Source organism: Triturus cristatus, chromosome 3_1, assembly GCF_964204655.1.
Source record: "Triturus cristatus chromosome 3_1, aTriCri1.1, whole genome shotgun sequence".
Taxonomy (NCBI): Eukaryota; Metazoa; Chordata; class Amphibia; order Caudata; family Salamandridae; genus Triturus; species Triturus cristatus.
In genome coordinates this window covers 726,015,337-726,027,967 of record NC_140583.1, presented here as the reverse complement: position 1 = coordinate 726,027,967, position 12,631 = coordinate 726,015,337, and the positions used below count along the sequence as shown (strand labels likewise).

Below are 12,631 nucleotides of genomic sequence, written 5' to 3'. Positions count from 1 at the left end.
GGATGTCTGGTCACCCTAAACGGTAAAGACAAATAGCAGGGTTTATTGTCATGTAAAAATCCATCCTCCCACCAGGCCTGTATATCTGGAAGTCAGCATGCACAGCATTTTTTCCTTGTATATTTTAATTCCACAATTGGATCAAAGTCATTCACAGATACAAGTATAACTGTTTTAATCAGTGTTAATACTTTCACCTTCACTGTAGTATCTGAATTTGTTTTTTATTCTCTTTTATTTATAAAGACCAGCTCTTCTACACAAGCCACACAAGGGCACATAGCAGTTTGACAGAGATTTTGCAATGTTTGGCAGCAAATAACTATGCACATTAAGAATACTCACATTTTAGCCATATTTAAGCGCCACTTCATGATACCTTGCAGCTGTGGCCATTTTGTCCTTGGATAAGTTTACCATTTAATAAAGGACAAGTGTCTTTCTCAATATGTAGCCCTTCAATGTCATGCTGATTTTTACGCTTGACCTAGAGATAGATTTAGATTTAGTTTTTATTGAAGGCCTATGTAATAAACAACTTAAATTAAAAAAAGCAAACTTATGTACATAGAAAGGCTTTGGTTTAGCCCTGTTCATCTATTGGTCTTTCCAGATGTGATTCTTCATAATGTTTCTGCGCACCACTTTTGCCCACCACGGCGTTCAGCAGGGGGCAATAAGTTGGACAGTTCAGGCATTGCTACTTTTGCACTGAGATTGAAAGCATTTTGCCTGATCATTCATCCACATATGTCAGGGCAAATGGACAAATACTTCACTATGTCAGGGTTTTTTCTTTCCATTCTTTTCCCCTTTTTTTGTCTTCCTTGGGTGTTCAAACTATGGCTTCAGGTTACAGTAATTCAAAGCCAATGGTATATTTTCTTTGTACCAATACTACTAATATTTTTCTGTGATGTGAAGTAAAATAAACTTACTTCTGTGCATCTTCTAAGTACTCCTGCCTGCTAGAAAGCACACATACTGTTCTATTTATCTATATATGGAGTAGTTGCATGTAATTTCAGATTTTTACTGCAAGCATATGGCCACTCCTTTTAGGTGGTGGCATATTTTCTTTTTCTTTCTGTTTTGTGACGTATGCTTTAATATAAAACAAAGAGATAACCGTTGCACTTGCTTGCAATGTGATGGGCCTTTTGGCTCTGCTAATGCATGTTTTTAAGTAGTAAAACGGGTCTTTGTTTATGTTGCTATGATTGTGACAAACTTTATAGAATTGGTGTGAACTCTGTTAGGCACTACTTATTCCAGTGTTACTATGCTCTTTGGTCAGCTTTACAGACTTGGCATAAGCTCACTCGATGACTCACAGAGGGCGGCTAGCTTGAACTTGTCAAAACACCAACTGCACTTACTACTTGGCCGTAACTGTTAAGATTTTGTTTAAATATCGATAATGTTTGCAATGATTCCACTTGAAATAAATAAATATAACATTTTGAGAAAAAACGTTATTAATTCTTTCCTTGACAATTTACATAATGCACTACTTTACGCAAAAAAACATAATACATCCACTCTCATGGCGAGGACTATTGGCTTTGCTTAGGCTTGTTTACCTTTTTCTTGTCTGGATTCTTGGTTCACTGACATTCTCACTTCGCCTTTCACTATGCCTCGTTTGTAACACACCATGCACCTGTGGGCCTGGTTGTAGCAGCTGAATTTTTCACCTCTCACCATGTCACTGCCTCTGCCTACCTATCTGCCCTGCACCAGCAGGGGTCTGTGCATGTGTATTTATGTATGTATCTATGTGTGTGTATTTTTATATGTGGTGGGTATGTGTATTTCTCATGGATACTTTTAACCACAGGTTGCTCAGTGTAGAATACTCCCCAGGCACCAGACTGGATCTGGAGAACTTTTTCGCATTCAAGCGTCACTAGGTGGAGCTGTGCTGTTCCGCTTGACTCAGCACTTCCCCAGAAATGATGAAGCAGAGCCGCATATAATCCCCACCGCTTCACAAGGACGTCAGTTTATTTCATTCTGTGCCTTCTGACTTAGATCCAGATGCTCCAGTCACAATTTTGTAAGTCTTCCGAAGACTAGTACAACAGAAATCCAGCGTACCGAGGAACAATTTCTCCTTCTAAGACCACAGGTGCAAACCTTGGATGTCGACCATGGATCCACAAGACATGTGTCTTTTGTGTTTGAGCTTGGGACACAACGTAGTCTTGTTACAAGTGTGCCCTCGTGCCCCTGAAGGATTAGAAGCAAAGCTGTGTAATATTGAGCACAAGAAGAAGTTGCAGGCTTGTTGGACGTCCCTCTTCTGCTGCTAGCTGAGGCTGTGGGCTCACTCCCACTCCTGAGGTCGAAACTGCAAAAGGTCACCTGTGTGATCGAAGTCCTCCAATAAGTCAAAACCGTAGTTCAAATGCAAAAGACCCCATCCCGCCACTCTCTAGTCAAAAAGAAGGCACAAGGGTATTGCAATATGAATCTGTCCCCTACGAGATCTTCGGTTGCAGAGTTGATTCCGCAGTTGGTTCCAAGTGTCTCAGATTTCCCGGGCCATAGGCGAGACTGCAGCAAAATTACACCATTAAGAAAGTCATACTGTAGATATTTTACTTTTATCCGCATGCCTTTGTGCCTCAAAAATCTGCAGGGACCCTTAGTCATTCCCACCAGCGGATCCTTCCTCAGCACCTTCTGGCCCTCTTGGACCTGGTACGGGCCAATGCAGGCTCCCCCCCTTGGCCTCATGAGCTACATCAATCCCTCCCTCATTGACGTTGGTAGAGGAGGATCTGCTGTTGGCCCCGAACCAACTTTGCCTCAATCTCGACCTATGTCCTACTATGAAATTACCAAAGCTCTCCCAGTCACCATACATCCTGACTCTGATCCTATGCATCTGCTAGGGCTAACACGCCGTCAGAGGCTCCATTATCTATTTGCCATTGATTCCGACCAACTCCGCTAGCACAAAGAGATGATGATGGTGGGAAGGATGTAGCCATCATTATAATTGATTTTTGTTTACATGAACTTACAAGAGGCCAGTGTCTGATACTTTCCCTGATGCAGGTTGAACTTGCTATTTGTACCACCAACGGAAGAGAGTGCATCATGTGCAGTGGTAATTCGACAAGCAGCTGAGGTCTTGGAGCTACAACTACCCTCTACGTCCCTATGGAAATCTTGCAGCCTGCACCAGACACATCTGAGCCTTTGCTCGCTTTCAATAAGGTCCTTAAGAACTACTTAGTGGGCACCTGGTCAAAGCTCTGTGTTTACCCAATGGGGAATAAGGAGGTGGCCATATGTCTCAAACCTGTGCCTAGTGACCCTGATTTTCTCACTAAACATCCTTCTTCAGAGAGTCTGTTTTTATTTAGGCTTCAACCAGCAGGTGCATCCCAGTTTATTCCCCCACAACTCCTCCATATGAGGCTTTAAAAGGATTAAGCAGTTGGGAAAGTAAATGTTTTCTTCAGCCAGCCTATCATTGAGATCGGTCAATTCAGTCTCCTTATTGGCCCGATATACGCATACATTTTGGGTACATGGTCAGCGAGATCTTGCCTGCAGTCCCAGAAGACCTTAGGGCCTCACTGGCTCAAACCATTCAGGATTCTCGACATATGGCTAAATACATGATTTAGGCTGACTTTGATACTGATTGTCTGGGAAAGGTTCTTGGAACGAGTGTGGTGCTCCACTGCCATGCGTAGATGTGCTTCACAGGATTTTCTGGAAACATACAGGCGTATCTCCTGTATATACCTTTCAATGGCTCACACCTGTTCTGCAAAAAGCAGATTATACTTTGGAATGTTTCAAAGCAGCTAGAGCCACACCACACTTTTTGGGTTATTTGACATCTGCCAAATCGTTTCCTCACCAGCTTAGGATATTCCATGGGTACTCTCCGGTGCTGGCATATAGACAATGTCGGTCTCTCCATAACTGCTACAATCACCCAAGTCCTTTAGAGGCCGGGGTGTAGATCAGTCAGGCAAGGTACAGACCTGCAAGGACACCAGTCCTCCCTGTTGCCTTCTCCTGCGGCAACAGCCACCAAGTCACTTTAGCTTGCCATTAGCTGCGCATAACCACTCTGTAGGAGGCAGAATCCAGTATTTTCTGCCATGGTGGTGATCCATCACGTCCGACAAATCATTCAACACGGCTATGCCCATCTCTTTCTTTCTATTCCACCAACCCTTTCCCCCACTTCAGAGCAAGTCTTAGATGCCAACCTGTCCATTCTACTGCTAAAGATGAGAGTTTTATTTTCCAAATGAGCCATTAAGCGGGCTCCGAGCTCTGAAATATTAAGGATTTCTATTCTTTCTATTTCTTGCGCCGAAGAAGGATGGGTGCCTTTTGGCCCATCTTAGACCTTCCACCTCAAAATGCCTTTCTGCAGAAGGACAATTTCAGCATGCTCACTCTGGCTCAGATCCTGTCTGCCCTGGACCCAGGCCACTGGATTGTGTACTTGGACCTGCAGGCTGTGTATCTTATTGTACTCATCCTGCATTCTCGCAGACGTTACCTATGGCTCAAGGTGGGCTAAGTGCATTTTCAGTTTGCCTGGTCCCTTCAGCCCAACCATTGTTTCTCTGATGTTCACAAAAGAGATGGCAGTACTCGCCGCTCATCTACAGCTGTTGGAAATGCCAGTTTTCCCCTACATCGACGACTGACTGTTGAAGGCAAACTCACCAGAGTCTGTCAAAAAGAGGCCCCTCAAGTGAGTTGGTGAAGGGTACAACTCCTCCATTCAGAACTCTGTGAAATTGAAAAACTCTTGGGCAGGACAAACGCAAAAATAGGGAGGAAAGCCACTGAATCAGGAGCTGAGACCTGCGCCAGTAAAGTCAACCAGTCATGAGCTAGGGGCTAACACAAAGCCCACTGTAAGTATATGTAATGTTTGGAAACAATTGTTCTGTGAGCCGAGTCATAAAAACACAGTTGTCGCTTGTTGCTTGCCCAGGAATGGAGGACATGGGCAGAGGCGGCCGCTGCTTCTCAGACTGGCATTTTGCCTGCAAGAAGGTCGTTCGGAGCTCCTAGTTGCCTAAAGTAATCAAACCGAAATGTTTGTGGTAATAACTGTTAATTGCTGTATTCAGGCCGTACAGAAAGGTATGTTTTTCCAGTCACATAAGAGTTATTTCCACTATTGGATGGGCGTTAATACGTTAAGGCTCCGGGAGGTGCTTGCTGTTATACCTTAAAAAAAATGTGTTCTAAGTGAAGAGTATGGCATAATCATTAATAGATGCGTTGGATAGAAAATTCATCCCCCTAGTAACTTCAGAGTAACTGGGCTTGACCAACCCAAAAAGTTGGTCCTAAAATCTGAAGCTTAGACTCTGAAACGTTTTACCTAGGTAGATTTCAAGGTATTTGATGTCCATGGTTCCTCAAACTGTCTCTAGCTGATTCTTTTAACTGTGCATTAAAACAAAAAAATACAAGTGTAAGTTCACTTTTGTGCCACTGTAGACTTGTTAGACTTCAGTATGCATAAAAATGCGTACTCATGGTCATCTGCAACTGTTGCATCGTTCCAGAAGTCCTCTAGGATTTTTTTTTTTTGAATTGCTAAAAAGTTAGATTTTTGTTCCAAACATATGAGTAACAATACAGGAGGACATTTCCCTGCTATCTCTAGCAGTTTTGTGAACCAAATACACTGAGTCCTACCCCTACAGTGTAAAACACACAGGACCAGGGAAGGAAACCCTGTTGCACTGCTTATGCCTGTCTGTGGTAAATAGGAAACTGACTAATTATAGTTTTCTGCAATGGCAGGAAAGCCTACTTCACAGCCCCCCAGCTTTTGTAGCGATGAGAACTGGGTCAAATCCCAAATGGCCATCCTCTGTGATACATTTGACCCCACAAGTTAGAGAACGGTCTGCTGCTCAACACAATGTCTTTACCTGCTCAGTCCCTTGTTGGTGGACTAGACCCATTTACTACTCCCCAAAATGCCAAAAATTAAGTAAAATACGTCCTGCAAAATCAAAGAATACTTGTCCAGTGCGTCAAAGGTTTCTTGTTCCCTACCTCGAAGAGACAAAATCGAGGTGTGATAATGTATGATCTGCAATACAATAGACACACAAATAGTTTATAATGTACTGTTCACAATGCCAGTGGGTGCGGGATGGTTCACGGGTGCCGGTGCGGGCGTGTGTGGAGCGCGACAAGGGGGGGAAACGGTGCGCATGTGAACAAAAATAATAATAATAAAATAAACACTTACCTTGCCGCACCGGGTCCTACTTCTCTTCTCCTTTTTTCCTCATCATACTGAGGCACAGGAAGCACAGCCAGGCTCCACTGACCAATCACAACGCAGCAATGCAGCGTTGTGATTGGTTTTTAGTGACCTAGTTCGACGCTCAACCAGGGAATGGGGGCCTGACCATGTTCTCCTTGCAGGTTGTAATGCAGCCTGCATGGAGAACGGGGAAAGTGCGCATGACTGGTTTGGGCAGCCCAAGAGGGCAGACCAAACAGTCATTGCGCACTTAGGAGGGAACAAACCACTCCTCCCCTGCCCCGAGAGCTTGGCAGCCCTGCCCACCCGCCTTCCCGCTAGCAGACTAAGCAGCACAGAAACATAAAATGATAATAACTTACATTTATTATCATTTTATGTTTCCTTTACGTTGCACTGCTTAAAAACATTGGGGCGACGCTCCTCCACCATAGCGGAGGAGCCGGCACTACACAATGCAGCATGTAGGGGAAATGCATGCTATGTCATAGCTAGTTTTTGTTGATTTAAAATCAGCATTTCATCTGATGGGCCGAATTCTGTTTTGGAGGGCACTAGTAGCTCAAGGGGTAGAGATTAGTACTGTTCGAGCATTAATGGCACTCCACACTTAGAACACAGCCAGAGTCCGGCCTGAGAAGTGAATGTAGCAACACATTCCCTGTCGAAAAAAGGAGTTTGATAGGGCTGTGTGTTGGCCCCTCTACCTTTTAGCCTATTTTTAAATTATGTTGTAGCTTATTTGCTAAAAGAACCAAGTGATGCCCCAATCATTGCTGGACGTAAGGTCCCGATTCTGCTTGTTGCAGATGATGCAGTCCTATTGGCTCAAACAGAAAATGCACTACATAGGCTGTTAAAAAGATTTGCTGACTATTGTCCTCGAAAGGTCCCAATTATCAATTCTAGCAAGATGAAGTGCATGGTGCTAAAACAGTCTTCCAGCCTCAAGTAACGGTTTATGTAAACAATGAGTAAATGAGTATTTTAAAGAATGCGATTACTTGGGGGTACAGTCACAGAACAACTGACTTGGAGGGATTAGATACTGAAGGCTTGTTTGTTTCTAACGCAGACTTCAGGGGCGGTTTTAGAATTTAGGCTCAAGGCAGGTCCTCAAAGCATCAACAGCATCCTTCAAATTTATTAACAGAAGTCATTAGGGGCTGTGATTTTTGGGGCTGAGCTTTGGGGGAATTGGAGCTTATGCCCTTCGCAAGTAGTGAAAATAGTGAAAAATAACTTAAGGGCTTTGCTAAGATTCAGGGTTGATTGTTTTCTTTATTTCATACGTGTTTCTTCTTTATGGTGACAGTTGGCTCATGATAGCTTGCCCTCAGACTCCTTTAATGTTTAATCATTCACATGTACCAAACATTTCAATAAAGATATTTAAAAAGAAAAAAAGGGGCTTTGCTAAGCTTAGAGCCTGGTGCCCCCCTACAAGCATGTTACGCAGAACTAGGGTTCACACCAATTACTGAACAGGCAACCTTAAACCCAATGTTGTACTGGGTCAGGTAAGTGAGAAACCCAAAGGCAACAAACCGCTGAAAATCCATGGAAGATGTTAATAGTTCCGGTGGCCGGAGTCATCGGAGGAATTGGTTATCCAATGTGAAAAGTACATTAGAAGGGATGTAAATGGGGCACCAATGGGCTGACCCAAGTGCAGTAGGACGGGATGCAGTTGAGCTCGTAAAGGAGAGTTATTATGCGCTAACGGGGGAGACAAAACTCTCCCAAATAAACCAGGCATGTTACTGGGAGATGAGTTTGAAGGTAGACTGTGTTCAGGTAGCAAGTCGTATTTGGTTTTGCTCCATTCTCAACAAAAACACATGTTATATATCAAGTTCAGACTCGGAATCCTGCCCACTAGAGAATAGCTTATCATGCGTGCAAGGCCTGACAAAGGAAGTGAAGTTTGTGGCTGTCTGTCTTGAGGGAAGGATAATATATATATTACATGTGCTGCTTTTTTGCACAAAATATGTACATGTACGCAAAAGATGGCTTCTGCCCTTGTTCAGATTGTTTACAATTAGATCCAATAGGTCTGTACTACCATTGTTTTTTAGGACAGTTGATGAACTTGTTTTTAATTCTATAGCCTCGTTTTTATGGTCGATTCGGCCTTACATTAAAGAGCAGTTAGCCGTCGCTAACTGACTCTGAGGATGATGAGTAGACCAAGGGCCTTTTTGAAATGTCGGTCGGACTTGTGTCTGACTGACACCGCTGCGGACTGGAACCGCCAAACCATAGGTCTGCTGTTCCGACTGCAGAATTTGGATGCGACCACCCTGTGGGTGGTCAGAAACAACCATTTTACAATTGTAGCTTGTGTGGCGGGCGGAAAAGGTCCGCAGCACAAGCTACAATTGTAAAATGGATGTTTAGGGATGAACCACAGGCAGTGGCGGCTGGTATTTAATGGTGGTGGGGGGATTGGGTAGAGGAGGTAGGTGGAGTGAAAGGGAAACAAGAAATAACCCTTACCTGTCTGCCTCTGCCGCCGCCGCCTCCTCTCGGTCCTTTTCTGTTCGCTTCCAGGGTAGGTAGCAAGAAGAACCGGGCTCCCAGCCTCCCCATAGCCAATCACAACGTAGCAATGCAGCGTTGTGATTGGTCTGAGTGCAATGGATTGGCGCTCAGACGGGGACTGGGAGGGTTTGCATTTTCCTCACCAGGCAGTGTAATGCAGCCTGGTGGGGGGCATGCAAAGTGTGCAGGACTGTTTGGGGCGGTCCGAGAGGCCCAGACAAGCAGCCCTGCACACTTCAGGAGTGAAAACCACTCCTCTCCCTACTCTGCCAGCCCCACCCCTCTCGAGGGCCACTGACGTATATAGGAAAAATAAAATGATAACAATAATTATTATCATTTTATTTTTCCTTTTTTCCAGTGGGGCGACGCTCCTCGGAGGAGCCACGATTGGTGTAAGGGAAGAAGACATGGGATTGCAGCAGACAAGAGGTTACAAAGTCACAATCGGAAAGAATTTGTATGCAGTCTGGAAAATGTGTCTTTAAATCCGGCCATTACGTTCTGGTAGTCACAGTAAATTTCACAGCCAGGTCTCCTCTCTCATACAAGAGAAATAAGGCTTCATATGCACCATCCCTAAGAACACATGCACTCACTATGAATTATTATGTACCCAGCTATCTACAGTGTATTGACTGATTGTCAGAGAATCTTCACTTAAGGGGCTTCATATTTGTTTGTCTCGGTTACAGTGCTGGCATCGCTTCCTGCCCTGGCTGTGGCTCCCATCACCCCTACAAAAGGCGTCTCCTCAACGGCGATGAGTGACCTGGAGGTGGCGGAGCAGCGCAGCTGGCTATACCTGGAGGAGATGGTGAACTCCTTGATCACCACGGCCCAGCAGCTGAAGACACTGATTGACCAAGCCAAGCAGGCTAGCAGCACTCTTCGGGAGGCCGCTGTCACACAGGCCAAGATCCAGGCCGACGCTGAGAGAAAAGAGGTAGTTGTCTATGCTTTGGTTTGTGTTTGTATTGTGCTGATGTGCAAGCAGATCTGGCAGCTTCAGAACACTGAAGCACCAGAGAAGATAGCAGGAAGAATTAAAGTGTCTGAAGCATGCAAAGGTTAAAGAAACAAAAGTAGCCAGTTATGGGGAAAAATACATTTTGAAGAGCCAAATCTTCAACTTAGTTGGGATTTCAAGTGCACAGAAAGCACATAAAGGTTTATGGGAGCTGACTAGGCATGACCATGACGGCTCACAACTATCAGCACACAGAAGACGACATGAATCTTAGTAGAAGCTACCACCGCTGATATGTTCCCACAGTAGACTAGCCAGATTTAATATTCCAGTTGGGCACAAATGTTGTAATCTGTGATGAGAGCGCACACTGACAGAAATGAAGCGGAGTAAAGGTTAAGTGCATGTGGAGCTGATACCACCCACGAGGACTTGATCAAGTCAAGATGGGCCCTCAGAAACGCTGCAGCTTTAGTCATCTTTCCTGCCTCTGACCTTTGATCTAAACATGAGCTAATCTCTGTCTCCTGCACTTCCTCTGTTTTCCCTGACACTGGTGTACCTTTTCATGTCTGATATTTCAGAATTGCCCTCTTTGCTTTTAAAAATGGTAGTCTGCCCTAATGTTAGGGTTAGATTGTTTTATTTGACCTTAGTTTCTTTATTCTTTATTGTATTATGTTATTAATGGTATTAAATCCTTTCAGTTTGGTTGTGTTTATTTTTTGTAAACTGTTGAACTTTTTTTAATGCTACAGATTTACATGGCTCCCAAAGAGAGAACTGAGCATACAATGCAAGGTACTGCAAAAAGAGCTGCCATTTTTAGTTCCAGCCTACCACAGTGCTCATGCGCTGCTCTGCAAGGCATGCTGTATCTACCCTAGTTGATTAGATCATGCCCACCACTTTCCATTTGTTCCTTTGTGTGCCTTTCTGTAATCCTATATTTTTATTGGTAGAACATTGGTCTTTGTCCCGCCTTTGGGTGCGGTTTCATTTTGTGGCGACTGCCCCTGTTACATGTCGACTTATTATTTGACCTATTTATCGTTTGTTGGCGCACTCATCTTTTTCAGTGAATTGGTCCTGTGAATACAGCTTTAACATGGCCACACTATATTTTTCAACACATTTTATTTGATACGGTTGCTGCTGCCCAGGCAGCAGGCATGGGAGGGGTAACCCGTGCCACTTGTTTGTTTGAAATGCTCCCACCCTGTTTGCGATCTTGTACACATTCATTGCCATCGCATCACGTCCTCTAACATGACGGTGGCAGTAACATTCCTTCAGGCTGACTGGATTAGCATCGATATTTGAAGGCCGCTACCTCACAGCTCAAAGGCAGGTGTGCGCAACGGTAAAAACTTGCCTTAGCCACGGGGGTGACAACTTGCTTGGTGCAGACACAGTGGGAGGCACACACCAGCTAACATTGAAGCAAACGACGAAGGCCGAACTCAATCTGATTGGAAAAGGGTCACCCTCTAAATAAAGCAGTCTCCATCACTTGAGTGTCCTTGACATGCTCACTCCGTGGGTGGCAGTGTACCACACTGAGACGGAATACAAACTCCCCAGCAACGTGTTGAGTTATATAGGTTACTTCCTTCTTTCTCCGTTCCCTCCCTCTTGTTCCCCTTCTCACCGATCCCCGAAGGGCACCCCCGGCTGCCCTGAGAACCGTCAATGCCACTGCCATATTATGTCTCCTCCCCCCCCCCCTCCCCCCCCGTCCTTCCAGCGGAGCCAGGGACAACTGGCAGCCGGCGCCCGGCAGTGTTGTCATAGCTGCATGCCTCGGTTTATGAAGGGGGCGTAGACGAGGCCGTAGTCTGCCTCCTGCAAGTCGGTTTACTTAGTTCGGAGGTATTGTGTTTTAATTGCCCTTGTGTACAGTTTATTACCCCGATGGGACGCTTACTGTAAAACATTTTAAATCTGTCGCTGTTACATTTCAAACACATTCGAAAAAAGGGCATCTTTTTAAGAATGGGAGACTATTTGTTTTTCAGATCTCTAATTATGCCTCGGCAAGAGGAGTTCAGAAGATGAATGAGCAATACAGGAGCCAAAATGTTTTTATCTGTCACATTTGCGGTGCATTCAATAGAGGTGGGCAAGCCAACTAATTAACACAGAGAGCCGAGCTAAGGGGCTGCCTGCCCATGCATGAGCCGTGTTGGGTATGCCGCAATAAGCCCCGGCAGTAATTAACCAAACACAAGACAGACACTGAATGGTGGTTACTTCACTCTTCACAAGGCATACCACCTCAGCTTTCTTTATTTCCCTGCTGGTGACGTCACCGCAGTAACCCTCAAGCCCAACAATGGCGGGTCCGTTTTCCAAAACCACCTCCGGGGGTATATATAATGGGACGACCCATCCCAACCTAACACCGAGCGCTGAAAATAGTTGTCATCTACATCATGCCTCAAACGTCATGTAAAAATATGAAAATCTCTTTCAAATAAAATAATACAACATTGTCTTAAACATGCTGAAGCGTTTCACCTTAATGCATCAGATTATTTTTGCACACCCTGAACTTACTTATTTGAAGGTGCTCTAATATGTGCTAATGAAGATGAAAAGAGAAAGGAGGCTCTGTAAAATATTTGCCTAGAATCACACACGTTGGTCACAGGTTTTCTCACAAAATGCAATTCATCCACTACAGATTCTAGTTTAGGCCTTCGACTTTGGAGGTTGCCAGCATCACCTCTTCAGAGGAAAAGGCTGCCACAAACGGTGCTGAAACAGCACCTTAACTCTACTTGCCATAGAAGTATATCACAAGTCAAAGGTTTGAGTTTGCCTCGCTT

The 12,631-nt window shown here is 44.6% G+C and overlaps 1 protein-coding gene across 7 annotated transcripts in view; it reads left to right on the top strand.

Moving 5' to 3' along the window:
* DEAF1 (DEAF1 transcription factor) overlaps positions 1-12,631 on the top strand; it is a 357,225-nt gene that overhangs the window by 238,442 nt on the left and 106,152 nt on the right. For all 7 annotated transcript variants that reach the window (XM_085644850.1, XM_085644849.1, XM_085644848.1 and 4 more), the window contains one exon: positions 9,526-9,776. In XM_085644850.1, coding sequence (XP_085500976.1) covers positions 9,526-9,776 — 251 coding nt within the window. The remainder of the gene's footprint in view (positions 1-9,525; positions 9,777-12,631) is intronic.